At 35.3% G+C, this 26625-nt stretch overlaps 3 protein-coding genes across 4 annotated transcripts; 1 reads left to right on the top strand and 2 right to left on the bottom strand.

The window, feature by feature from the left end:
* Positions 1–393: 393 nt before the first annotated feature.
* On the bottom strand, positions 394–16406 carry LOC140861472 (protein PIR). 2 transcript variants are annotated; one of them, XM_073264518.1, is made up of 30 exons: positions 16155–16406; positions 16006–16078; positions 14109–14173; positions 13910–13987; positions 13550–13669; positions 13395–13465; positions 12739–12831; positions 11585–11654; positions 11402–11466; positions 10953–11148; positions 10674–10825; positions 10393–10486; positions 9877–10092; positions 9432–9643; positions 9033–9180; positions 8226–8394; positions 7277–7353; positions 6913–7083; positions 6557–6633; positions 6361–6463; positions 5735–5854; positions 5517–5660; positions 4813–4962; positions 4041–4184; positions 2563–2650; positions 2057–2187; positions 1560–1767; positions 1235–1407; positions 900–1106; positions 394–756 (listed from the first exon to the last, which is right to left on the bottom strand). In XM_073264518.1, the coding sequence occupies exons 1-30, from the start codon at positions 16206–16208 to the stop codon at positions 562–564; spliced, it is 3864 nt and encodes a 1287-aa protein (XP_073120619.1). In that variant the 5' UTR covers positions 16209–16406; the 3' UTR covers positions 394–561. The 2 variants fall into 2 exon arrangements, with proteins under 2 accessions (XP_073120619.1, XP_073120664.1); XM_073264563.1 differs by lacking the exons at positions 11402–11466; positions 11585–11654; positions 12739–12831; ... (4 more) ...; positions 16006–16078; positions 16155–16406 and adding an exon at positions 11286–11318 and having other exon boundaries at positions 10953–11174.
* A 1108-nt stretch (positions 16407–17514) lies between these two features.
* Positions 17515–23769, top strand: LOC140876936 (chaperone protein dnaJ A6, chloroplastic-like). Its single transcript, XM_073280527.1, has 8 exons — positions 17515–17624; positions 18233–18339; positions 18963–19086; positions 19644–19701; positions 20877–20919; positions 22320–22368; positions 22469–22549; positions 22734–23769. The coding sequence occupies exons 2-8, from the start codon at positions 18233–18235 to the stop codon at positions 23574–23576; spliced, it is 1305 nt and encodes a 434-aa protein (XP_073136628.1). The 5' UTR covers positions 17515–17624; the 3' UTR covers positions 23577–23769.
* Positions 23652–24899, bottom strand: LOC140876952 (pathogenesis-related thaumatin-like protein 3.5). The gene is made up of 3 exons (XM_073280530.1): positions 24825–24899; positions 24048–24711; positions 23652–23961 (listed from the first exon to the last, which is right to left on the bottom strand). The coding sequence occupies exons 1-3, from the start codon at positions 24889–24891 to the stop codon at positions 23826–23828; spliced, it is 867 nt and encodes a 288-aa protein (XP_073136631.1). The 5' UTR covers positions 24892–24899; the 3' UTR covers positions 23652–23825.
* Between the last annotated feature and the right edge of the window lie 1726 nt (positions 24900–26625).

Here is a 26625-nt window from a genome sequence, read left to right as displayed (position 1 = left end):
CCATAGCGTGCGCATCTTTTGCAAATATTTATAAAATTCTACATAGGTGCATATGGGACCCCCAAAATGGCTTATCCAAAAATTTTCAAGCCAGTTGTTAATGCAAAATCAAAACACAAAAAACAGAGTTAGAAACCAAATGATCACGAGTTTGATTTCTTGAATAACATTTTCTCAGTTGGGTTTGTCGACGAGCAGTTGCCTAATATAATTTACGCGGCTGTCGTTTGTGGATAGAATTTATCCAGTCCATACTCCATACCGTCCATATAGCGGGAAAGTCTATGCTATCCCAAGGGCACTGCCTTTGGAGTGACGTGACAGAGTAAAATTGGTTAAAATCAGTGGGCCCCACGTAAAAAAAAAAAAGTTCAAATTTTAATTGTCCTTGAAGTTGTAAAATTGGAAATGAATTCGTATTGTAGCTAAACACAGGTAACTTTGTGGATTACATTTTCAAGGATTTTCATACAATTATCAGATAGAGAAAAGAATAAGACTCACAGAAAATAAATACATGGGCCGATGAATTAAAATACACAGAAACTCAAGAGACTTTGGTCAGGCACCCTTCTGTGGCAGTGTTTCAAATGCAGAAACTGTATTCTCAAACTTGATTCTGTGCAGAATGGCACCACTCTGTTTGATTGCACAAGCCTGCTTGTCCTCCAACGGGCATCGTGCTTTCAACATCGAAAATACATGGTTATTTAACCTCCTCGCTCTCTTCATGTCTTCGATCAACATATCCAAACCCTTCATGAATAAATATATATTACTCCGAAAGCAGACAAGAAAAAAGCACACGCGCGCGCACACATAGTTGCGGCCTCTTCAAATGAAACTTTTTTGAATTTAATGAATAATATTCACTACCAAAAATACATTAATATTTATACCTGGACAAATTGAGGACTCTTCTGCGCTGATGTGATTGATCCAGCCTCAACCTCGGCGATGTTGAGGACTTGATGCGAAAAGTCAAACAGTTCGAAATGCAACTGTTGCCCCAGCAAGTATATGATAGTACAGCCGCCCCATGCAACTGAATCACCCAACATTCCATGATTGCCAGTTTGTGCTTGAACGACTTCCTCCAGGTACTCCTGCAACATTCGGAGAAAAAAACTTCATTGGATACCCAAATATAGACCACGGCATGGCCTTTAGAGACTAAGTTAAGATTAGGAGTTCAGAGAAAAAAGCGAGGAACAAATCAAGAACAGTCTCATACAATTTGGAGACCGCTGTATATGCGATAAAAGTCCTTGGAAGTTGTAATGTCAACAAACCCTGTCCTAGGAATTATGCTCCATTTACTACAGTATTTATCTAAAGCTGCACTTGTAAAAGCAAGTGCATATTCCAGCACACTTCCGGCATTATTGTTGGACTTGTACAGCAGATCTGAAACAAAATTACGAAGATAATTTGCAGTAACAGAGCAAAAATAAGTTATCCAGGAATTTTCATGGGTTTGAACGATAAGAATACCAAGCTTTCTGATCATTCTATCAATGCTCCCCAATAAGATGATTATATAGATTAGAAATCCATACCAGCAGCTTCCGCCTGTCTAGCCAGGAGTCGGAATGAAGATGGATTTGAGAAGCTAGGATTAGAAACACTTGCTGTCGCTACAGATTTAAAGAGATTTATAATGGGACTATCTTCACCATCCTGGGATTGCACGATTTGTCCATCTGGACCAGGAATCAGACCCAGCCAAGGAGCGGTTAGCATGAATTGGCTCGTGTCTACTTCTCTCTGTTGACGAGGAAAAACAAAAGAACAAGAAGCTATCAGCACAATACACACCATCAAATTAACGTTCACACTTTATCCTTATCAAACACAAAATGGTATTAGAAAAATAGTGAACAAAGAATTTCAATGGGAACTTTGATCTGTATTTACTGTCTCATAATCAAAAGGACAAAATAGAGCCTTGTTGAGAGTTATATTTCATATATCCACATCTCTGATCCACTATACCCAGACTCAAAATAAGTCTTTTAAGAACTTCACAATAAAGCAATGACAATAAGAAACCCACCAAAACGATATCAAGCAGACTTATCCAGTACAAGACACTTCCAATTTCCTTTATCCCGCGAATAGCCCCAATCTTTAGTTCTGGTTTCGACTGCCAGCAATTAAGATGTTCATGAACGTTCCTCATGCAACCTAAACAAAAGATCAGCATATTTAAAAATTAACAAACATGAACTGACAATTTTTTTCAGAAAGCGCGATAAGTTAATCGTGTATGGGAAAAATTCGATCATCTGTGAGTGAAAAAGTGCTGCTCAGGAAGAAAGTGCAAATTGTGACATTCTACCGCAACACCACTCCCATGACTACAGATGAGGAATATATCACTTAATGCTAGTTTAAACAGTGAACAAACTATATACTTACACACATAAAACATAGTGCAGAAAAATTATTGGTACAAACACCAAAACACAAAGATTGGCTAAAATCTATCTCAGAATACTAAAGACAAAACACACAAAATTTGTCAAGCATAACTAAAATGACGCAAAAAACTTTGTTTACCTGCTACACCACCATCAAAAGGAAGCAATCCAATTGATTTAGGCAAAGCCTCTTGCAATCCGGTGATCATTGGTTCAAGGGTCGTTATCTGAAACAGTTATTGCCAAGGAGAATTAGTTTTTAAATATCAGCAGAAGGCATTAATCAGAGGAAAAAAAAGGGAAAATTGCTTTTTTCGTCCTATATATTTGTCAGATTGCGATTTTGGTACTCTATGTGAAAATTTTCTGTTTTAGTCCGCTATATATTTTTTTGTTTGGCAATTTTATTATTTTTTCCGACTTGACGCTGACATGGAACCAAGAAGTGTTGATGCGACGTTGATGTGTATAGTGTCACGTCAGCACTCTTAATGAAAAATGACTAAAATTGTCAAAAAATAAAAATTACATGACTAAAACTGAAATTTGATACTTTAGAGGACAAAAATCGCAAAGTGACAATTACATGACAAAAAATGTAGTTTACAAAATAAATAAATCACACAGAAGATGCGATACTAACTGGGCTTGAGGGTACTAGCGGGTTGGGCCAAGACAACCCAAAGCCATCTATATTGATGGGTTTACACTAGAAGGGCCCAGGAAGGGGAGATAATAGGGAATAAGAGTAACGGAAGGGAAATGAATGAAAAGGCAGAGTCAGTTAATATGGGGGCATTGGATTGGAATCCTTCGATTATTTCCTTTGATGTTATTTTGTTACTGTTCTTATTGTGCTAATGAGATGCTATCTGTATCACAACGCCTTTCACACATTTCACATCATTAAACAACTTTAAAAGAATACAAATTGTGATGAAACAAAGTAGCTACCAAGTTATGATTTTAGAGCCATAGATAAAACATATAAAAAAGTTAGTTACAAAAAAACATACAGGATTCAAAGTTAACACTTTACTACCCGTGTTTAACTTCACACAGCTTATTGTAATCAACTGTTATACCCGTCACTTCACAGTCATCATTCATACTCAAAATACGCTCACTATTCTCAGATAATTCATGAATCACCTCATCATACAAGACAAATAAGTCCACCAAAATACAACAGACCCAAACTTAAGCTGCCGCTGAAGTCCCATCCAACAAACACAAGAAAACGAAGGAAAAAGAACTTTAAAGAAGTTATTCATTGTCACACAGTCAACTCTCTCACACTAGTACTGCTGCTATTGAACAACAAGCCATGATCAGCATACAACCAACCTCATAACCACAAGGAAACCCAACATTGGAAAGAAAAAAGGTGCCCACCATCACAACGGACTATCAAAAAGCAACAATATAATCCCAGTTGATAGCTGTAAGCAGCATTTGCTTTTGCAGATTTAGCAGACTGACATTGAAATCAACAAGCAAACAATGAAAGACTATACATTAAAGAGGTAAATTCAGCAGCAAGCAATAAATACCAGTTCTATGAAACATGTCCATTTGCAAATTCATGAATATAAAATTAGGAGCAGATGAAGATACCTTATTTGACACATGGTCTAACAATGCACGGATGAGCCATGGTAACGATCTTGAGCCGAGAAGTCTCACCATAGAATACATATGAGGCATTCCGAAAAACGCACTATGTAATCTAGCAAAGCTTTGATACGCCGAATTCAGATCCTACCATCAACAGGTGGAGGGAAAGCATAAGGTCATGAATGAAGAAACATATGACAATATAAATCAGTATTAAATGCATTCATTTTGAAAGCATAGATGGTTGAATACATTCCAATCTCTCAAATCAATCTAGTACATCCTCATAAAAGGTAAAACTAAGCATCTTTATTTGAGGGTATCCACATACATAACTTAGTTTTCTCCAGTATGTTCAGGGAAATTTAGGCTCAGATTGTTAGCTATTACACAGGTATTACATTTTTCAAGAGAAGACTAATTTCCTTATGTTATTCCTTAAATCTTGCAAGCTCCATCCTGTTCTACACTAAGTCACTAACACAACTGACTATGGACACTGAGCTTAACCAATCGATCTTGTTTACCCATGTTTAAATTAGATTTCCGCAGACTAATAGAGAAAATTGTGAACCCCTGATTAATCAGGGCCAATTGATGGTGGAATAGTAATTTGAACCAAATACACAAGGTATGGATTTGATTTCTCATTTCATGTATTTCGCAAAGTCGTAATTCAGTATGAAGACTTGTTCAAATATAGAAAAGGTAGTAGATACAATTTACGGGGTAGTTAGACAAAGCACTGCCACCAGATTGATATTTTTCTTACTTGATTACCACAATAAAAATTTGGCTTTGCATAGGGTACTGATGGCTTCTGAACAGGAACTGATGGCATTCTTGATGATCTGACAAAGCGCTGAGTGGTATTACATAATATGAAGTTCGGTAAAAAGTCATTTTGCATCTCCAACCAAATCTGAAAATTTTACACATCATTCAAACAACTATCAGTAACAGAAACTACTCTATGAACATTAAAATGATAAGAGTTTTATTTAATTTTTAATATATTAGTTGTTTTTTATTTATCTTCATATGGAAAGACTTGGAACATGTTTGAACATGAATAATTCCTTTGTAAAATAGATAAGCAAGAATGATTATCAAAATCATTGTACTGCTGTATAAAAAGAAGATATCACAACCATATTTCACAAGGTAAACTAAAACCAATAATCCAAAGGGCTAGGCACAGGGCAAAAAACATAAAGTTGTGGTGAGTATTTACCCTTTACAGGTCATTTACAAAAAACAGGAATTTATATATATACTTTTTTAAAAAAAAACACAGGAATTGAGCACAAACATCCTCCTGTACTTGGAAATAAATGACAACTTTGCATATATTTTTTAAAAAAATCTTATTTAATAACTTGGTAATGAGTCCTTCCACAATAAATGTGTCAGGGAGTACTTTGGTCATCCTTCTCTGAAAAATACCATGTCCAAGAGCACGTAAATTTTACATACCTGAGAAGCAAGCCTGCTGGAATATGAAACAAGTGATAAATTTTCTTGCATCTCGTTCAACATGAGACCAAATGAATCGAGAGTCAGATCTTTTGATAGCAATTCATGAGCTAGTCTCAAGATGCTAATGAGTTTTTCCAGTTCCTGAAATTTAAGTGTTTATTGAGAAAAGCCAACATAAAATTTGAGAGAAGTCAATTGTCAGCATTATCACTCACCACAATTGCACATAGATCCTGAGACTCAAATCGATCCAACAAAAATTCAATGTTATCCCTGCATATTTTGTTCATCCTCTCAGAGATCAAACTTCTCAAGTTAATAGTCCGTCCCAGCAACTATACACCATAAAAATCTGTGTGAGTAAAATTTGACAAAAGGGGTCATATAAAAATCAAGTAGTAAAACAGAAGGGGTACAAACATAAACCCATTATACAAGAGTTATGTATCAAGTGATACAAATTCTCAACCTTTCCCTTCTTGATTTGCCAACATCATCATCTCATCATTGTCATATCAGCAAAGCTTAATTTACAATTACTACAAGAAACTATGTCCACAGTACTATGTCCACAGTGAGGATTTTACATGCATGCAGAGTAAAACATGCCAAAGTTTGAGAAATATCCGTAACGGACTACACCAGCAGTGTACGGGTACATAATTTCACATTAATTTGGGTTGTAAACACCAAGAAAGAAATGGAATCTGTATACAATTTATTCTATAGCATTATTTAGACTTGAAGATAATCAGAATGGCAAGAAAAAAGAGCTGTCTTACGGCGCATTGATAAAAAAGTGGCAGACTACGTTGAGAAAATAAAACATACATGTTCTTACCTTCACTCTTGTCATCTTTAACATTGCAGTGAATCTCATTGGTTGGATCGAAAACTTCTCACCAACATCTATTGCATATAGGAATGATGGATCAAGCAGTTCACTGTAAGTTGGGAAACCAGAGTAGTGTAAAAGATTAGTTTAACTGAATATTTTAAAAAATATGTCGGTAGTGTACATAAAAATTCGCAGATACCTAGCTGCCCAACTCTTGTAGTATGTGAAAATACAGTCGCATAATTTTGCTATAAATATGTCGAAGCAATTATCCACCTGAAAAGAAAAACAAAAACCCAGAGATCAGCTCATTGAAAGCTTAAAAATATTATTTAAAAAATTAGGAGAAAAATGAAGCAATCAAATAGTTTGCAAAATTCTGTCTCTGAACAGCTTGTCTCGCAAATTTAGAATCTTCAGAGATGGTCAAATAGTTTTCAAATAGATGCTACACAAACATCTAAAAGTTTGCACGGAATAGCCACAGGAGACGTAACTTTAACAATTTTGTCAACTATAAAATATAACTCTTCATAATGGTCTATGGTTAATCACCTCAGCTTCAATTTCATCATAAAGGAATCTTTGCTTGAGGACCACCAGTGCATGTTGAGCAGCATCGTTATAGATGTCAAAGGGCATCAACACACTCTCTAGCATACCAGCATCTTGAGACTCAATTACATGATTCACCAGCATCCATGGAAGGGAACATTCGATGGGAAACTGCATGAATAACAGGAGAATTTTTATTATATATAAGAAGATCAAAAGATGAAAGTATAGTCAATTCATAAATGTTTCCGGAATAGTTGACATAGGAGGCAGATTAAGACATAACAGTCTAAATACCATACTCTAGATATTTTGAACACTATTAGAAGTCACAATTAGAAGTTGTAAGATAAAACTCTTATACCTGGATAACGCGAGAAGATTCCAAATAAAATTCTCTGAACCACAGGAAACCAACATCTATCAGATTTGAAACCGAAACTGCGAAAAAGCTTGACAGTGTAAAAGTTCACCTTTAACAAAGAAAACTTCTCGATATTTCAGAAACATAAAGAAAATCTAATTAGAAGAAAACCACAAATAATAGCGAAGATTGATTGGTTACTAATATTACCATTACAATTATAATTGTCTGCAGGTACGCCTGAACCCATCAATTTTTAAATCCATATAAGCTCATTCGGTGTGACAGGTCTATAATTGTATAATTTCGATGATCACTGAAAGAAAGGAAATAATTTCTAACTATAATGTCTCACAGAATAAAAGTTTCTAACAATAACGACTCACATAATTTAAAAGTTGCTGAATTTTTCTGGATATTCTCATATTTTCCTTGTCCTAGAGCAGAAAAATAGCAGGGTAACAACCTTTCTTCGTACTCCAGTATCTCTTGCTTTAGATGTCATTCGATAATTACAACTATATAGATTCACAAATATTCTTTAATAAAATCACATTTACATCTAAATGGTAAAGTATAACAGGTAGATAGAAATGACTATCCATATATATTAGTCTACCAACAAAAATAGCCATCTCTCTGTATTCCTTAATCCACCAAAGTAAGTTGTTAACAACTCACAGCTCAAATTCCAGAAGCCTAACAACACTTGTAAGCTGTAGGAGCGTTTATCCAATGACTCAACAACCAACCTCATTTCATTGACAAATGAGAAAATGATGACGCACAGAATATTTCATTGCACTTATAATAATGAATAAAAGGAAGATGTCTTAATTCTTTCTCTGCTAAATAAGCATGGTATAAAGCATCTATAATATAGCTAAAGAACTTGATGACCACATTTGAAAAAAGAGCATGAATAACCAACGGGATTTCTTTGGCAAACCTGTGTAGTCTAATACGTGCAAGAAAAACCCAAGCTTGTAGAAGAAGGTCTCCAGCTGTTTTAAATCATTGACTGGAATTTCAGATCCGGTATTACCAAAAAGGCCACCAGGTTTCCTCATGTTTCCTCCTGACACTACCTCGTATATCAAGAACTGCAAGCAATGGATCTGGAGAGGTTGCATGTATGTGGGTGTGAGAGAGACAGAGGGACGGGGGGGTTGGGGGGAGGGAGGGAGGAAGGAAGAGAGTTAGTTCGAGGTTATAATACATCTGAAAAGCAAACTAAACACGTACATTCCTTGTGTGATACAATAAATTTCATTGAACATGTGGAAGTTACCAATAAATTGTCAGTTTTCTTGTTTGGTCCCAATGTTTCAAAATAATATTAAACTATATATAAAAGTGGTATTTTGACATGGCAAGAAATCATCCCATGCCCATGATCTTTAGTGTCGAGCTTCCCAACTATCCATGCTCACAAATTAAACAATGGTTTCCGCACAGGAGTAAATTTAAGGATAAGAAAAACTCGATTGCCAAGAAGATGGGCTTAAAAGAAAAATATTAAAATACCTGATTCACCCATATAAGGGGAGTGAATAAGTATTAACTAAAACAAACATGAAAAGATAGAACTAAACGAAAGACAATATTGCATTGCACCCATATCTGTTTCATCATTCAGATAGAACTTAATGCAGCAATACTTCTTTTTTTTTTAGCTGTCAAGAAGATAACATTAAAAGAGAGTAGCAATACACATTTCCTAATTAATACGGCGAGATCACTTAATTAGACCAACCTGTGCAGAAGTGGGTGCCACTGGTCTCGGATAAAAAAAGCTCACTCTACTTTCTTCTCCTCCGTGCTGGAATGTTTGCATATCAGACTCAGGTTTGCTTGTATTTGCCATCCAATCGGCAGAAAGTGTACGCATATCAGAAAGAATCCTATTAATGGAAAATCAAAAGAAGCATGGGTAAAAAGTTTACAGGTAAAATCTTGCATGCAGGATAAGGTTAAGAAAACAGCACATAAAAAGAATAAAGGCACTATAGACATTAGTTGAAGTTACCATATCAAGACAATTCCCCAGAGAGAGAAAAAAAGTTTAAACTCAGATTCAAGATCAAGTATACATGAGTAATCTAATATGGTAGTCTAACATAATACATATTCAAAATAAATAACAATTCCCTACCTGGAAAGGTCTTTCTTCTTACGAAAAGTAGTCCGGAGCATCATGGCTAATGTATTTTGCACAAAATCTTGGACCTCCGCATGGATAGTTTCCCACAAGGCATCGGCAACTAACGTATCTGCCTTCTGCAACAATAACCCAATTCCCTTGATGTAGCTCACGAGTTCAACCATAGCTCTTCTTTCCTCAGCACTATAATTATATCGTACCACCTAAGAGCATTTAAAAAAGGCTAACATTATGTGATCAATTGATGTGGAATAAGTCTACATTCCAAATAGGATGCCGAGAAAGAAAGTTAAACAATTACCGAACCCTGCACCTCAAAATGAGTCATATATCCATGTAGTTGTGAGTTATGACATTGGATGGACGACAATGGACATTGACTTAATGTACAGAGTCCAGATAGGATGTAAAGATGAGATTGAAATTTAATTTATACCTTCTCATAGTCCGAATAAGATGATGCTATCTCATGTGAATCTGAGGAAATGGGATCCTTGCAAGGGCGTGAAAATTTCCATGCACATTGCTCCCATACACGCCCAGTCCATCTACTTAAGAGTTGAAAACCTTCAACAACCATATCATAGACATTCCCTTTAACATCCTTTGCCCACTCCAAGTCGGCACCATCCATTGACCTCAATAACACAAGCTGCAAAATAGGAAAATAAAATCTGTCACAGCACTGTCAAAACCATAAGAAGAGTTGACATAGTGATGCAGAGGAGAAAAACTGAGATTTCTGAAAGAAGTTAGAAAAGGCGTAACCGCTAAGTTGTTTCTATGATGCCAAAACTAAGCTAAGTTGCTAACATGATAAAAATCTTGGAGAATAACACATACCTGATTCTGTATGCTGCTAAAGCATGACATTATACATTCATGGCACATAAATCAACAAAGACACAGAGACAAGGGAATGAGCGAGAGAATTCCAGTTAGGCGAGAATACCTGATTTAAAGAAGCAGCAAAACGTACAGAAAAGTCATCATGTTCAACACGTATTGCTCCAATATGGTTAACGATCAAATACTGACGCTGATAAGTTGGGTAAGTCAAGGCAACAAGCATTCATATTTTGTAAAGATCTCAGTTACTTTATCTGTATTTGGTAGAGACTGAATTTTCATATTGATAGACAATAAATTTCATATACAACCAGAAAATAATTACCAGTACAGAGACACTAAAAAATGGTCATATAGTCTTCATTGTAAATTATTAAAGGATATTCTTGTGCCTCCCGAGGTGGCAGCTCATGGGGCGAAGGAAGAGCAAGCAGACGGGTTTGAGAAGAAAATTTTGGAAAGTACGTGGACAATTCCTTTAGAATCGCTGTAGGAGAAAGATGAAGATCTGGAAATGCAGGGATCACTGGATCATTCTACATAGTAAGAGAAGTGACTTAAGACCATTGTTCGAAATTTAAAAGAACAAGGTATAAAAGGGGGAAGGGAAAATCCATAAACTAGAACAATAGAAAACTCATTCAACACATTGAAGTTATGTACCTTAAAAATATTGATCAGTCTGTTAATTTTCACTCTTTTGTACAGCGACTCGCTATCTTTCTCTGATGATGCTGCCAAGACAACAAGAACAGGCAAGACACGGAGAAGAATGTGGCGCTCCGGGAAGAGAAGCGCAAAATTTAACTCCAGAGACTCGACGGCAAAAACAATGAGAACTTGGAGAATATCATCGACACTATTGCAAGTAAAGGAGTGCATATACTGAAATCAGATATAACCAGTAGCAAGAAAAAGACAGTTTAGAAAAACTTGAAATTCTTGAAACCTTTTCAGAAACAATAAATTTCTGAAAAAAGGTCCTCAATGGAGAACCTTGAATGAGAGTTTCATCCTCCACAGAGATTAAGAAAATGAATAACACTTAGTTAATCTTTGTTATATTTTCAAGCTTGCAGCTTAAAAATATAAACAACTCACACAAAGGATACTTGTTGACCCGGAACATCTCAACATGCAAATTCAATAGAATTGCCCACCTCGTGCTCAAGAAGATCTGCCAAGATGCACATTTATCATGGTCTCGGACTATAAAGTAACTAAATTATAAAAAACACTACACAGGCACAAACGCAGACTGTATTTGGTTTTTAGAAAGATAAAAAAACCCATACCTGTAAATCATCTAGTTCTTCCCTCACTGAATCAGTGTCTTGCCACTGCACACTTACTTGAGTAAATGTCCTAATATATTGAAAATAATAAACATTCAGATTCAACCCCAATAAAATGTATTAAAATGAAAATCACTTTGAAGATAACAATAAAATTACGTTGATAAAACTGCACCACATGTCATGATGTGATAGAAACTCTTATATGGTGTGGACAGGTAAGTAATCTTTCAAGTTTAATAGACCCAGAAGATCAAAGAAGCAAGTGCATATTTATCTGACCACAACAGTAATGCTCAAAATTCTAGGTGAAAACCAGTAGAGAAAATTCAAGGAAACTGACTAGGGCATGAGGAATCAAGAATTTGTGCAGAGAAGATATGTAATGCCCTGAAATTACAAGTGTCGATGGAGAGGAGTCAAGGGTTTGATCTATGCCAGAAATCAGGAATCTAGCGAAGGAGTCAGGAGGTCAATAATGCTGAAAGAAGTCTGGAAATCAACCATCATTGACCAGACGGGAACCCTAATATCTACGAGAAGACTGAAACTTAATGAATTATGAGAAATCGGGAGATCAAACTTTCAAGTGTATTATAAACTCTTCTATTTATTTTCCAAAATACAAGAATCCGCTGCCATGGTTCAGTTGTTCCCGTGATGTTGAGCCCCAGTCACTTCTAAAAAAGTTCTATCACAGAAATTGGTGTTTGTATGGTTTTGTATTAAAGAAATATTAAAATTTCTCAGAACGAAAATACGGCTTATGAGTCTCTGTCTCAGCTTGTCTTTGAAAATAAGAAATACTAAACGACTACTGCTTTTTGGAGAAAAAGAAGAAGAACAAGTTTGTTTCAATTTTGTTGCTATCAATTATCAATTTCCCATCATTCAGAGTAAGTAGACACAAAGTTTGTTATCAAGTATCCAAAATGAAATTTTGAGAACTTAAATTAGAAAGCAAGCAGCAGAATAAAATAGAATAAGTTAAGGTATTACAGATGAATTAGGCAGGAGAATCAACTCGAATAAGCTCATGGTATTGGATATGAATAGAATAATAATTTATGAATACCACTATAAATAAGAAAGGATCGATGATAAACAAAATCAGTAGTACAATGCAAGTAATCCATGTAAAAAATCTAGCATACCTTTTGTACCAAGAGAAGTCATTGGGTATGCTAGCCTTCGCATTCTTTAAATGATCGAGTTGGACCAAAACATCAAGCAACTTCAGCATAGACCTGCAATGAATAATAAAAGTACCGGAATATCTTTTCAAATTAAGGCAACCCTAACAAGCCTTAGAAGAAACAAAATTTTCTAGAACCAAAATGAAAAAGCAACAGAAATCCAAGTACCCAATGGTAGATCACAGATGAACGGACTTCCCTACATCATGGTAATAACACAGTGGTCGGTCTTTTATTTAACGGGTAGACTCACTCATAAGCTGGCATTATTACCAGTCACCGCCAGACTTTTAAGTTCAAACAATACTTTCAAATTATTTGATGCGTGAATATATAAATTTAAGCACTACATGAAAATATGAGATCATGCTGACGTTATTTTAAGTTCTCGTAGAGCAAGCCACTCCTGGTTGGAAAAGAAATCAAGACCAGAAAAGTGGGCCTCATGAAAGACAGATAAACCAGGTAAATGCAAGTTTACAAGTATACATCTTCGACATGTTGACTGCACCACCGATAACTTTATAAGTATCAGCAAGTCATTTTTTAATTCTGAATCACAGTAAATATCTGTGAACTTGATGATATTAGGTAAACTAATGCAATCAACACACCAAAGATGAGTTATGGTAGGACCATTGATGCGTCGCTCAGGCCTTGAAAAACGTTGCATGTCAGCCGCTAGCTGTGTCATAAGAAGATAATTATGCTTAGCAGATACTTGAAAAACTGCACTAAAGATCGGAAACAAAAGGATGAGAAATCAGACTTTTGATGCAGCTGATGCTTGCCAACGCTGAATTTCACGTAGCCGGCTCATCTCCAGGTCTAGAACTTGGTAAGTTTCTAGATACAAGTCAGCCTGATTTTGTTTCATAGAATCTGGTAGCTGCCAAATTATATGCATCTGTTATGTAAGTTATATGAATAAAAGCAATATTAAAGTATCACATGGGAGAGGTATGCATCACATTTTTGAATAACAGTCCCGTATGAAATCATGGTAAAAAGGTTTCTATTTCAAAATTTATAGCTGGCTCAAGTTAATTATTCAACTTGAGCTTCTTCTTCTCGGCCAGTGGTGATATTGAATATGCTTAATCTGCCTATAAATATCAGAATGAAGCACCTGAGGAAGCGCTTTTACACAACTCCGATAAGTATAGAGCACCGAACCCATTTCCTTTCCCTCTCGTATCAGCAAATTCTGCACCCATTTCAGTTCTTTTAATCAGGAAAAAAAATTATAACAGATATCCAATTGAAATTAATCTGAGATTTGAAACAGTGAAAAATAAATGGAGTTTGTAACTGATTGTAGATCATACCAGCTGATTGATCGCTTTTGTGTCCTCAGATAATGATAATCGATAGGCAGAAACATCACTATATTCTGTGTAGAAAATAAGACTTTCTAAGATTATGGGCACATCTTCACACTTAGCTTAGATTGCAAGAAAACAAGTGTGTGTGTGTGTGTGTATAACAGAGTACCAAAACATCACTATATTCTGTGTAGAAAATAAGACTTTCTAAGATTATGGGCACATCTTCACACTTAGCTTAGATTGCAAGAAAACAAGTCTTTCAAATATAAATTATTTTTCTCGTGCCCAATATAAACAAAAAAACATTTTTATTCCCTAAATTTATTACATATTAGTGTAATTGGACCAATATAAAAACATATTTTCTGACTCATACGGGTTGTTCTGATATTAACGAGGAGGATTAGTTTCGGAGTTGACATTCTTGAAGTTCTCATTACCAAGAGAAACAAAATGGGCAATATATGTGTAGTGAATATTTGAAAAAATATATATGGATATTTCTCAAATACTCACATTGCTTATAAAATCATGTTGACTATATTTTTTACAGTTGTAAGTGCAAAACAAAATTTCTCAAATTTAAAGCTCTTCAAAACATTTCCTCAATAAATCATGTCTTAAGAAAAGATTGAATGAATTGGCTATGCTATTAATTGAGAAAAAAAATTCCTGAACAGTTTGATCAATATTGTTAGCTCTAAACTGTTAGACGAGTTGTTTTATAGTAATTATTTTGTACATGTTTGATCTTATTACTCAATTAAAATAGAAATATTTTGACTATTGCAGATTGTTTAAATCGAAAAATTTGTTATTAGTCTAAAAGAATATGAACGCACATTATAATTTAAGGGTCTCTTTTAAAAGTTAGACTCAGGCCCCAAAATTGTTAGGATCAGCCCTGATCAAAGGCGTCGGGGGATGCCCGACGAAAAACCTCCGATGCTCAAGTCAGCGAGCCACTCAAAATATGCACTCATAAAAACTAGAGAGTTTTTAGATCATAAATTGAGATAATGAGAGTGTACCTTCAAATGGATAATGTTCTCTTATTTATAGAATTTTCAAGATGGACCATGGGCTTGAGTGTGTATAACAGAGTACCAAAAATACCAAATCTCTACTGAAATTGCAAAGCCTCACGACCATACAAGAAAGTGGCATTTGCCCATTGGTATGTCTATCGAAAATGATTAATGAGTTTACTAATACCATTGTAGTGTAAAGATCATTTTAAAATCCTAACCCATAACAGAAAACTCAATTTGAATTTTCTAATTTCTATGATAGGGAATGAACTTTGATCATTTTCATATATTTACAGATCTGAATTAATTATCCAAAGAAGTCCATAATCATGATAGGAGAGAATCCAAATCGAACAGCAAAATCTTTGCATCTAATTGTAGTTACTGAACTAACTCAATACTCACATACACTTTCATTGCATCATAGATGATATAAAGACAGTTTATAACAACAATATAATCTTTTGATTATGAGTAATGGTTAATGCAATAGATGCATCAAATGAAAAACATAACTTTCCCTGCCACAACCAGAGAGAATCTGCTCCACACTTGAGCACAAGGAACCATAATCAGGTCTCCCCCGGGTATTAAACTTTTATTGAGTCCACAAACTACTTTGATGCGCTGAAAGGAAGTTACTATGAAACCCATGGCTATACTTTCCAGGGTCACGTTGAGCATCATAACACAACTTACTACTATCATTACTTTTCCATGACAAAACTTGACAATGTCAAAACTATCAACTTTGGAACTTCAAACAACCGTAGCAACCCATGAAATAGCAAAGAACCCACCAAGAAAAAAAATCAAGAAACAGTAAGGACCACACCAATCAAGCAAAACGACAACAAAAAACATACCAATGGGACTAGTAGTTGCACCTCTCTCAGTTGACACCCAAAGCCCAGGTCCCTGAATTTCTGGTTGGTCATCCTATAACAAAACCAATTAATTAAATTACAAAAAAATGTAGAGATCGCTCTAATTTTAGAAATGCACACTTACTTACCTCCAGCGAGAAAGTGGACAGTGCCGCCATGGCTTCCTCTATTGGCACAGCCATGAGAGATCCGACGAGAGGGAAAGATCAAGAACTTTACAGGAGTCAGCCGGAGAGCACTGAAGTTTAACGGAAGAATGTTGCTTAGAATTCACCTGGTTTGCCACTTTCTCCTACTTGAAAAATGCAAAATTTCCTCCAAAAAAGTGAAAAACACAACCACCGAATTTCATGTTGCAATGTACGGGCGAAGGCAGCGTGCCGTATTTTTCGCATATGAAAGTCGCGTTTGCTGAGAATGAAAGTTATGATTACGGTACAACTATTACTTTGCTTGTCTTTAATTCAAAGATATAATTTCGAACACGTTTTTTAAGATTAGTGGAACTCCATGCGAGACTAGACTCCTTGTTACTTATTATTGTTATCAACTTATAGTTCATTTAAATTAGTATTTTGTTACGTTACAACGAATTACCTAAGATACATTATTTGTTACGACAGTCGATAATATAAATAGTGAACATTGCACTTACTTTATCTTTAAAAAAAAAAGAGAAATTGTAGTTGTCTACGACGATTAGATTTTTTTTTGGTTGGATCGAGCAACATATATGAAAAATGAAATCAATATATTCGTAGTTTATTTTTTTACATTTTCTTTTAATTTAACATGAAAACTTGGTCAATAAACATACTTTGTAAAATTTTTAATCTTCTTGGTATTAATATCATAAAAGCTTTTATGAGATTTTCTCGCGATTCAATTTCGTGGAATGAATCTTTAATTTGATCTGACTAATGAAAAAATATTAGTCTTCACTACAAATATGGATCCGATCAAATCGTTTTAGGAAGATAAATTATTTGAACCGTCTCACAAAATAACTCATCTAATATATATATATTTTTTAAAAAAGTGAAGTTTTATATATTATATTACTAATTTTTAAAAACGTAATTTTAGAAATTTATTACTATGTAATAAAGTGAAAGAACGTGATAGTAACTGTCTTTGGTACTTTTAAGTGAATTTTTAAAATTACGCTCCACCTAATAAAACCATTTTTGTGGAGCTAATAAAACCATTTTTTAAAAGCAAACTTGTAGTTCACTAATTTTACTCTTTTGAAAAGTAACTTTCCACCATGTTTTAACTTTTTGAGTTTTTTTTATAAAAAAAATAATAACTATTACGTCTAATAAAACCATTTTAGGCACAATGTAAATTTTTAAATATTTTTATATTTTGTTTATTATTTTTATATAATATAATTTTATTAAAGAAATCGTAGATTTCATTTTGTAATAATTGAGCTTTATTAGTAAATAATAAAGTAAATACATTTATTTAATTTTGTGTACAAGGCAAAGGCGTAAGCGACTCTATCCCCTGGATGCCCTTCAGTTCCTTTTGTTGGCTCCCGTGTCCTCTCCGGCTGTGCTTTTATCCTATTATCAGAGTGCCGAAGTTTGAAGGTATGAAATTATTCAATTACCAGTTCGTATATTTTCGAGTTTTTACTGAGTTTATAACGTTGTTCAGTCACACACAATCGGATGTGGGGCAAGAAAAGAAAAAAAAAATCGCTCAAAGTATGTGTGTTTTTTTTAATGAGTACATTTATTGGTAAGAATCTGAGTTTTTACTGTATTCAACGTATTATTCTGGAGTCAGAGAAAGAAATCCAAGCAAAGTTTGAATCTTTCAGAAATTGTTTTTTGAACTTCTTGTATAGTTGATCAGTGTTTTGTTTTAGTGTTTGATTTCTGAATTTGAGTCGAAAAGGAAATAGTAGAGGTGATTAAATGTTAAACCTTTGTCCCAGAAGATTTTTATACTTAATTGGAAGCTGTATTTTAGACTTTTAGTTGATGAATTTTTTTATTCTTGATTGGCACAATATGGCCTTATGATTTCACTTAGCTGGAGTGACTTACGTTTTCTGTAGCGACAGACTAACAAATCTTAGATAATATATTTATGGGAATATAATTATATCTTTTATGTTATTGTGATTGCACCTTGCCTTAATTTGGCTAAATTGTGCATTCCCGACCTTACTGTTTGAAATTTACTTGTCAAGATGGCTATCATACCTTGCGGAAGCACACAGGTGAACTGGTGGGGAGTTCAGTCTCATGTGGTTCAAAGAAACTCGGTTACAAGTAATTTATCAACGACTTCAGATATGTATGCCTTTTTCCTTTCTATTTTCTTTGCATCGACTTACTTGGTACCATCTTCGGTTTTATTTGGTGATACATATAAGGAGAATGTTGTTCAATGGTCTTCAACCTTTTGTCACTCGCTACTGATGTTATCATGCGCACATCGAATTTTCCAGGATTGTGCTGGACTTTTTAGATGTCAAATTTTTCCAAACATTGGAAATGTTTGGAGTTATGCAATACAATTTCACTTTATTCGCTAAAACTCTTCAAGATGCTATTCACATCTACGATCCTAACTAGGGAGATTCAATGAGATACTTTAATTAAAAAATGGTTTTTCATATCAATGCATGCAAAGTATTCTGAATACTTGTGTATTTTGGCATTTCATGTTTCATGTGTTTGTTCAATTTCTTTTTTCTGTTTTTCATAATATGGATTGGAGTAGGATGGATACACCTCTTTCCCGTTGTTTGATGTGACATTAACACTATCTGCTCTTTTGTTTGTGATTCTTGTTTAATTTGGAAAAACATCAATTATACCATCAGGCTCAGATTTACCTCTTACAGCTTAAAGGTCCTTTAAGATGTTATATCATTGCATGGTCATACATTTATGGTATTGCTTTCTCATGCGCAGGAGGCTGGCATCACAGAGTTCCACATTATTTTCTCAAAAATCATTGAACGCTCTTTTTGGTACAGTGTCATACAACTGTTCGGCTTCAAAAAGGGGAGTGCGTCTCATTGTGAGAGCTGATAGAGTAAGATATCTGAACAATATTTTTTTTATTTTCATGATGACCTTGTTTCATATTTCTGATAAATTATTTACGTGCTGTGCTGTAAACTGCTTAGTTTGAATAATTATATGCTGTCAATCCCATCAAGTTGTTCAAGATTGGTAAAATTTTCCCATTAAAATCAAATTAAATTCAGTAAATTAATAAATTCTAATTTCATTTAATTAACGGGCATAAAGAGTTATTCTAATAATTCAAATGGTGATATTTCAAAGAGATCAAAGTTCTTTTGTTGGTGGCAGTGCACAAAAAGGAGACCGAAAAGCCTTATGTGGGGCCTCTTGCTTGATATATGATACGAATATTTTAATGTTAACATCGGTTTAATAATTGAGTTTAGCACAGGAACATCCAGGCCCAGGAAGAGATTTTGAGTGTGAATAGTGCATCTAACCTTCTATGATAACTTCACTGCATGATGTATTGTCGTAGAGAATAGAGTGGAGAACATTTATTCCTTCCTTTTTTCATGGTTTTCATGTGCAGAAATGTTTATTTAAATAACATCTTATGCACAGGATTACTATTCGGTGCTTGGCGTGTCTAAAAACGCTAGCAAGTCGGAGATCAAAAGTGGTGAGTGTTACCTTCACTCTTTTTTGTTCTCTACTATTCTTTTTTTTCCCTGTTAATTTTAATGTCCTTATTATCAACTAGTTCATGTCTCTGCTGGAGTGGCAAATCTCGTGAATTTCCTTTCGTGTCCCTTCACTTGAATATTTCACTCATATGGCACAACCACCTTTTTCTAAATTTGTCGAGAGATTTCCGCTCTGTCAACAACTCAACATATAAGAAAAGGGTAGGGAGGGGTTCTGATACTGCAACAATATAAAATATAGAAAATATATGAAAATGTATTAATATGGAAATCAAACAAAACTGATCCTCTGATTATAATGAACTTTAGAAGAAGGAAGCCCTCTACCCTGTCCCTTTTTATCAAAGAAATACACAATCTCCTTGTCGTTAGCTCAAGCTAGACTAACATCACAAAAAGCGTGAATGTCCTATCCCCTAACAACGCATTTTCTATTTATTCCTCCCCCAAATCTAGATTCTTTTGGTTAATTCCAAATATAGGAGACTTGGGCCTTTGTTACCCTTTTCGGTCTAGGTCCACTGTAATTGGGTCCGTAACAGGTTCCATTCTTTGTAATAAAATTGATTTTGCCAGTGCATTGTAATAAACTATAACTGGAAGATGTGAAAGTATAGCCATGACATTTGATTTCTATCTCACTAATTTAGATCACACATTGTTCAATTTCACTCTGATAACTGATTTTGAAATCTTTTTCATTGACTAAACTTTTTGTTTTTGTCTTCCCGATTACTCATTTTCGTTTTTCTTTGATTTGTGCTTCTTTATTTTTAACTTTTAAGTTTTATTTGAAAGTTTAGAATAATCAGTTTTGTGATTTTATTCCATGAAGGCTGCTTGTAGATTTTGAATGAGTTCCGTTTTTCTTTGATTTGTGCTTCTTTATTTTTAAGTTTTATTTTGAAAGTTTAGAATAATCAGTTTTACAATTTTATTCCATGGAGGCTGCTTGTAGATTGAATGAGTTCCATGGGCCTTATCCTCTTTTCCTGTTTACATTTGGATTCTGTCCCTTCATTTGCTCAATAGTCCATTGGGATTGGTCATTGGGGACTTCTCTGGGTTTTTAAACATATTCTGTTAGCTTCTTATTTTGCCAAAGGAAAATTTAGAATTAGGTTTCATCAGTCATTCTTTTCTTTTTCAGTGTATAGAAAGCTCGCAAGGAGCTATCATCCAGATGTGAACAAGTAAGCTGTTCTACTGTGATTTTTTATTGGTGTTCGACTATGATATTGGTATTTTCTGGTTACTTTGGTTCTTGGTAAAATTTAACATGAATTTGAAATAAAATTTCAGAAGAAGACAACTCGAAAGTCGTTTCTTTCTGGTTAGAGCCTTAGGGCCTGTTTGGTAAAGGTGATAAGCTTTGCTTGTTTCAATTGTCCTTTGTTTGACTCGTTTATTGGGAGTCTGGATTGATATTTTTTTATCCGGATCTACTGTTTGAACTTGAATACAAGTCCCACGCATCCCCCCTGGATAATGAACAGTAACCAGGGATTGATCATGAGAATTACTTAAATCACCCTCAATCAAAATTATATATATATATATGAAAAAAGCCGACACCTAAAATCCCCTCGATCCTCGGCAAAAGAAAAATGGAAAGAGAAATTGCTCTTGAATCGTTGGCTTCAAATTGAAAGTGGCACCGACGAAAAGCATAATGGAGTGAAAGAAATTTTCAATCGGGAATTTCAAAGGGGCTAAGGGCAAATCTCTTGTATTCTACAGTTGATTTTCCCGGTGTACATATATTCTGCATCTTTAAAAAAAACAGGAAAAAAAATAAAATTTAACCGATGAACAAAGATCAGAACAGAAAAAGACCAACGAAAACATTAATTCCACGGTTGATGATGCTTATTTCTGCTGATGTGCACCAAAGCTTCAGATCACCTCTGTGTGTGATTTTCTACTGTGAAAAGTGACAGGGAGCCATGAAGAAGATGATATTTTGTGGTCAAGTACAGAATGGGCTTTGGATTTCAGGTAACTGAGGTAAGGGTATTTTGGTCCCTAGGTAAATACACAATAATCTATCGTACAAATAAAAATCATACCACACACAATATAATTTATCCTAACATATATATATCCTTCTTTATCAACACCACTTATCAATCAAAATATTAATCATTCAATTATCACATCCTACGAACCAAGCGGACCCTTATACCCTAACGAAAAGGCCAAGATAATCAATCACCTTTCCTGTTGAGACCATTGTATTTAATGAAATTATGGTTAAACCATTATAATTTTTTATCGCATAGCCCTGCAATCCTAGCATATGCCAGGGAGTATCACAGAACATTAGAAGCTGGTGTGTGTAGTACTTAAACAAGTCATCAACGTCCGTGGAAGAAGTTGGCCCACAGATATTACTGCATACATTTTTGTGGACTCTTTCAATGCCAATGTACAAAACTTTATCATTTAGGACGATAAGTGTATTCATTGTATTGGTTTGGAGCACTCCACATCAGCTTCATCATTTTATTGTTTCCCTTGTGATAATTGTCTTTGCATGATAAGACAAGACGGACACAATCTTGTTTATTAAGATTTTGTATTTCAACCGCAGAGAACCGGGAGCTGAACAGAAATTCAAAGAGATTAGTAATGCTTACGAGGTAGCATATTTCATCCGTGTAGTTCATGTTTGATGGTTGTGTAGGCTATGCCTCGGGGGCTTATAGAATCTGAAAAAACATTGGGTAAATTTTTTTACAGGTTTTATCAGATGATGAGAACCGTTCCATTTACGACAGATATGGGGAGGCTGGGCTTAAAGGCGCTGGCCCAGGAATGGGGGTTAGTCTTTTGTTTGTTTGTTTTTTTTTACCCGATAGGAAATTGAAAACCATAGAAGAGGAGCCAAAAATTGCTTGTTTGAAAGGCTGAAGACCTTGAGTTCAAATTCAACAAGAATAATAGCTCCTAGATAGTAGTTTGTTCCGTGTATGAACACTTGAACGTATGTTCCTTTCAATGACAGGATTTCAGCAACCCGTTTGATCTATTCGAGTCATTATTCGGAGGAATGGGTGGCATGGGAATGGGAGGAAGAGGCTCTCAGAACCGAGCAACCGAAGGTGAAGACCAGATGTATAATCTGGTTTTGAATTTCAAAGAAGCTGTATTTGGTGTGGAGAAAGAGATAGACATAACGCGTCTTGATAGCTGCAGCACCTGTGATGGATCAGGGGCGAAACCGGGAACGAAGGCAACCAGGTGTACCACATGTGGTGGCCAAGGGCAAGTCGTAGCATCGGCAAGGACCCCGCTGGGCGTATTCCAACAAGTCATGACATGTTCCTCATGTGGTGGAGCCGGAGAAATCGCTACTCCATGCAACACATGCAATGGTGATGGTCGAGTGAGGAAGTCGAAGCGCATCAGCTTGAAGGTTCCGGCAGGGGTGGATGCTGGAAGTCGTTTGAGGGTTCGCTCAGAAGGGAACGCTGGACAGAGAGGGGGGCCTCCTGGAGATCTTTTCGTGATCATAGATGTTCTTGCTGACTCAGTTCTCAAACGGGACGACACCAACATCCTTTACACTTGCAAGGTTTCATATGTGGATGCCATTTTAGGAACAACAGTGAAGGTACCTACGGTAGATGGGATGGTTGACCTTAAAATCCCATCAGGTACTCAACCAGGAACGACACTTGTTATGGCAAAGAAAGGCGTACCCCTTCTCAACAGAAACAATATGAGGGGTGACCAGTTGGTGAAAGTTCAAGTCGAGATTCCGAAACGTGTAAGCGGTGAAGAAAGGAAGCTCATCGAAGAACTTGCTGAGTTGAGCAAGGCCAAGGCTCCCAACGGTAGGAGGTAAATGGTGGTTTTCTCTACAAAATTCTTTACCCAGAGTTGGAGTTAGAAATTTTGTTAATTAAGGCAGACGAACAAATCTAGCCAATATACTTGTAAGAACTTCAGGACTCCTTCTCAAATGTACACTCTCGGTCGCACCTACGAATTTATCGTGATTCGCACCGAGACTATAAGTCACCATAAATCAAATACTCCACCACAGGGTGAATCCATCAAACTAAGTTTCAAAAACTATTATGTAATCAAGTACTTAGAAAGTTAATATGGCAGTTGCACTTGCTATTATCAGAGCAATAATTGTCATCCCCCATCTGTACTGGGGACTCGATCCCACTGATCCACTGCACACCAATCTCTGGTTGTGATATGTGCACATTGTTTGCCCTCTGCAAAAATTACCCCCATCACCACGGAAGTTCATGCCTAAAGATCAAATGATTTGTCAATACACAAATTGTGGCAAAGTATGTACCTTGAGGAGCAGAATGCAACGACATAGTCGGTCCCGGAACACGTAAAAATACTGGTCGGGTCATCATAAGCATAACTATATGCCTTGGGGCAAGCTTGTTTGAATATTTTCGAATAGTACGTAGGCTGGCATGTAGTCGGATTCCCATACACCCCCCGGCAGCAATACTCGTCTGTGTTGAGCACATCACAGGCACTTCTGCAAGCCACAGTCCTTCCGCCACCTTTCACGGCCAGTTCAGCCGGGCAATTCTGCCTCAAGTCTGAAAAGCAGCCTGCAACACTACAGTTACCCTTCCCATTTATCGGCGTCACGGTCATCGGCAAGTTGAAGCCGTCGACAAGACTGACGTCGTAGAAATCCGTGCCAGCCAACGTGAATTCGGCTAACGAGGCTGGTGGTTTGCCTGATGCGGTGCATTTGAGAGAAGTGCCGCAGCTACCAGTTTGGCAAGGGCCGTTTCCGTTCCGGTCGAAGTTGCAGCCGGTTCGACCCCATATGCGGCCCGACCAACCGACCGGAGCGGTAAGTACCTCTGTCTGGCCAGGCTTGAGGGAGAATCCACCGCCGCCGAAGCTCTCCCCGGGTGTGATGGCTGGCCAGATTGTTTCCTTGCAGTAGTTCACTATGGTGAAGATTCTACCGCATTCCGAAAATGGTAGTCCTGTTCATGCATGCATGCACAAGTTCACCCACAATACATTGCTAATCTTGCAAAAAAACATATATAAACTTGCAATATCCAAAGAGAGAGTAAATTAGTAGTAGTATACGTACCCGTTATCAGAAGTAGCAAAACGGAGAAAATTACTGGTACATGATAAAATCTAGAGGCCGCCGCCATAATTTCTAATTCGGAGCTCTAAAATTAGAAGTAGAAGACATATACAGCATTAAATGGCACCTAAATATTGCATGCATGGACGTAGGAAAGGTATGGAGACCAAGAATACGTGCATACAAGGCAAGTGTAATTTGAATAGTCAATTGTTTTTATTTGTTTCTTTAAAATAAAAAGAGATGATTTATTCTTTTCGTCAACTTTTGCCGCAAGTTATAAGTGGATTCTATTCCATTTTATCTTTCTACAATTAACAATTGGTCACGAACCCGTTACATGAAGTTAAAAGAATTTTATAGATTTTATGGATGAACGGGCCGGGTAGCGTCAAAGATTTAGTTAGTGTTTAGGATAGCTTCTGTGAAGCATTTGTCAGCTTTTCGTCGACAAAATTTCAAAATTTTATTAAGAAAAGATTAAAAAATGCTTTCTAAAAACTCTATCAAACATTACCTAAACTAAATTGGCTAATGGTGTGTATTCGGATCCATCTAATTATCAGTGCGATGAATCTCAAGTTTCCACGAAATAGAGTTACTACAATCCTTCTCCCAAATATTTTTCTCAAATCCAACTCTTTGAATTCAACGACAACCTTAATAATAGACTAGAGCTCTTGTGACAAGGGTTGATCCGATTCATATTTATAGTGAAAAATATTACTTTTGACATAAATTGTAATATTTTTTTATTGGTCGAATCGGTTAATCGTTTCACAAAATTGACCAATTGGATGATCTAAGAGTTTTTACATGTGATTATGATAACTTGTGAGAAAAACAAATATTTTAGGGGAAAAAAAACTAAAAAGAAGAGTTATGTATGAAGTAATACAAATATACAATTATGGGTAAGTTTGCAAGGAAAGAGAATTGATTGCCACAATCAACAAATTGGAACCATTTTCCAATTTTATCGTATTTAAAAATTTGTCACATCAATAAAAATTCGACAATCGGATTGTTAATGAAATCGAAAAGCAGATTTTTTTCCCCCAAATTTGAAGCGGTGTTTCACGAGTAATTTCATCATATATTTACTCGCACCATCTCAGTAATGTAGTTATGGTCATGGATGAAGATTTATAAATATTTATGAGGTCTACTAAAAAAATAATATGACTCACACGTATTGATAAATCTCAATCATTGAATGTATATTGAGATAGTGCCTATACACAAGAACAGGTCCAAAAATTTTATCAAAGAGAGGCAAAAAACCAAAGAATACACAAAGATATATATATGTATAATTAACAAAATATAAATAATATTTTTTTTAATTTCAGATATAACATACAATATTTTTTATGATTTGAAATTTTTTTGAAAATAATTAATAATAACTATATTCGACAAAATACAAAAAAATATATCTATTTTAATATAAGTAATTAAACTAACATTCAAATATATATTTTTTATTTGATTAATTGATGATGACTTGATTGGAGTACATACAAAGGGCAATAGAGATGAATTAAAATAATATGGGCACTCTTCAAACTTGGATTGTTGGTTGATAGAAGAGGGGTTTGAATGATATTTTATTATTTTAATAATAATAATAATTTTTGTTTACAATTTTTAAAAAAACTAAAGGTTGTTGAAAAATATATTATTATTATGTTGAATATTGAATATTGAATGTTGAATGTTGAATATTGAGTTGTAAAATGTGGAAAATTAGTGTGTGATGATGTAGATGATGATGTTTTAATTTTTGGACTAATCTCAA

The sequence above is a fragment of the Henckelia pumila genome, chromosome 1 (assembly GCF_033568475.1).
Source record: "Henckelia pumila isolate YLH828 chromosome 1, ASM3356847v2, whole genome shotgun sequence".
Lineage (NCBI taxonomy): Eukaryota > Viridiplantae > Streptophyta > Magnoliopsida > Lamiales > Gesneriaceae > Henckelia > Henckelia pumila.
Note: the sequence above shows the minus strand (reverse complement) of the source record. Positions and strands in the feature narration are given on the sequence as shown.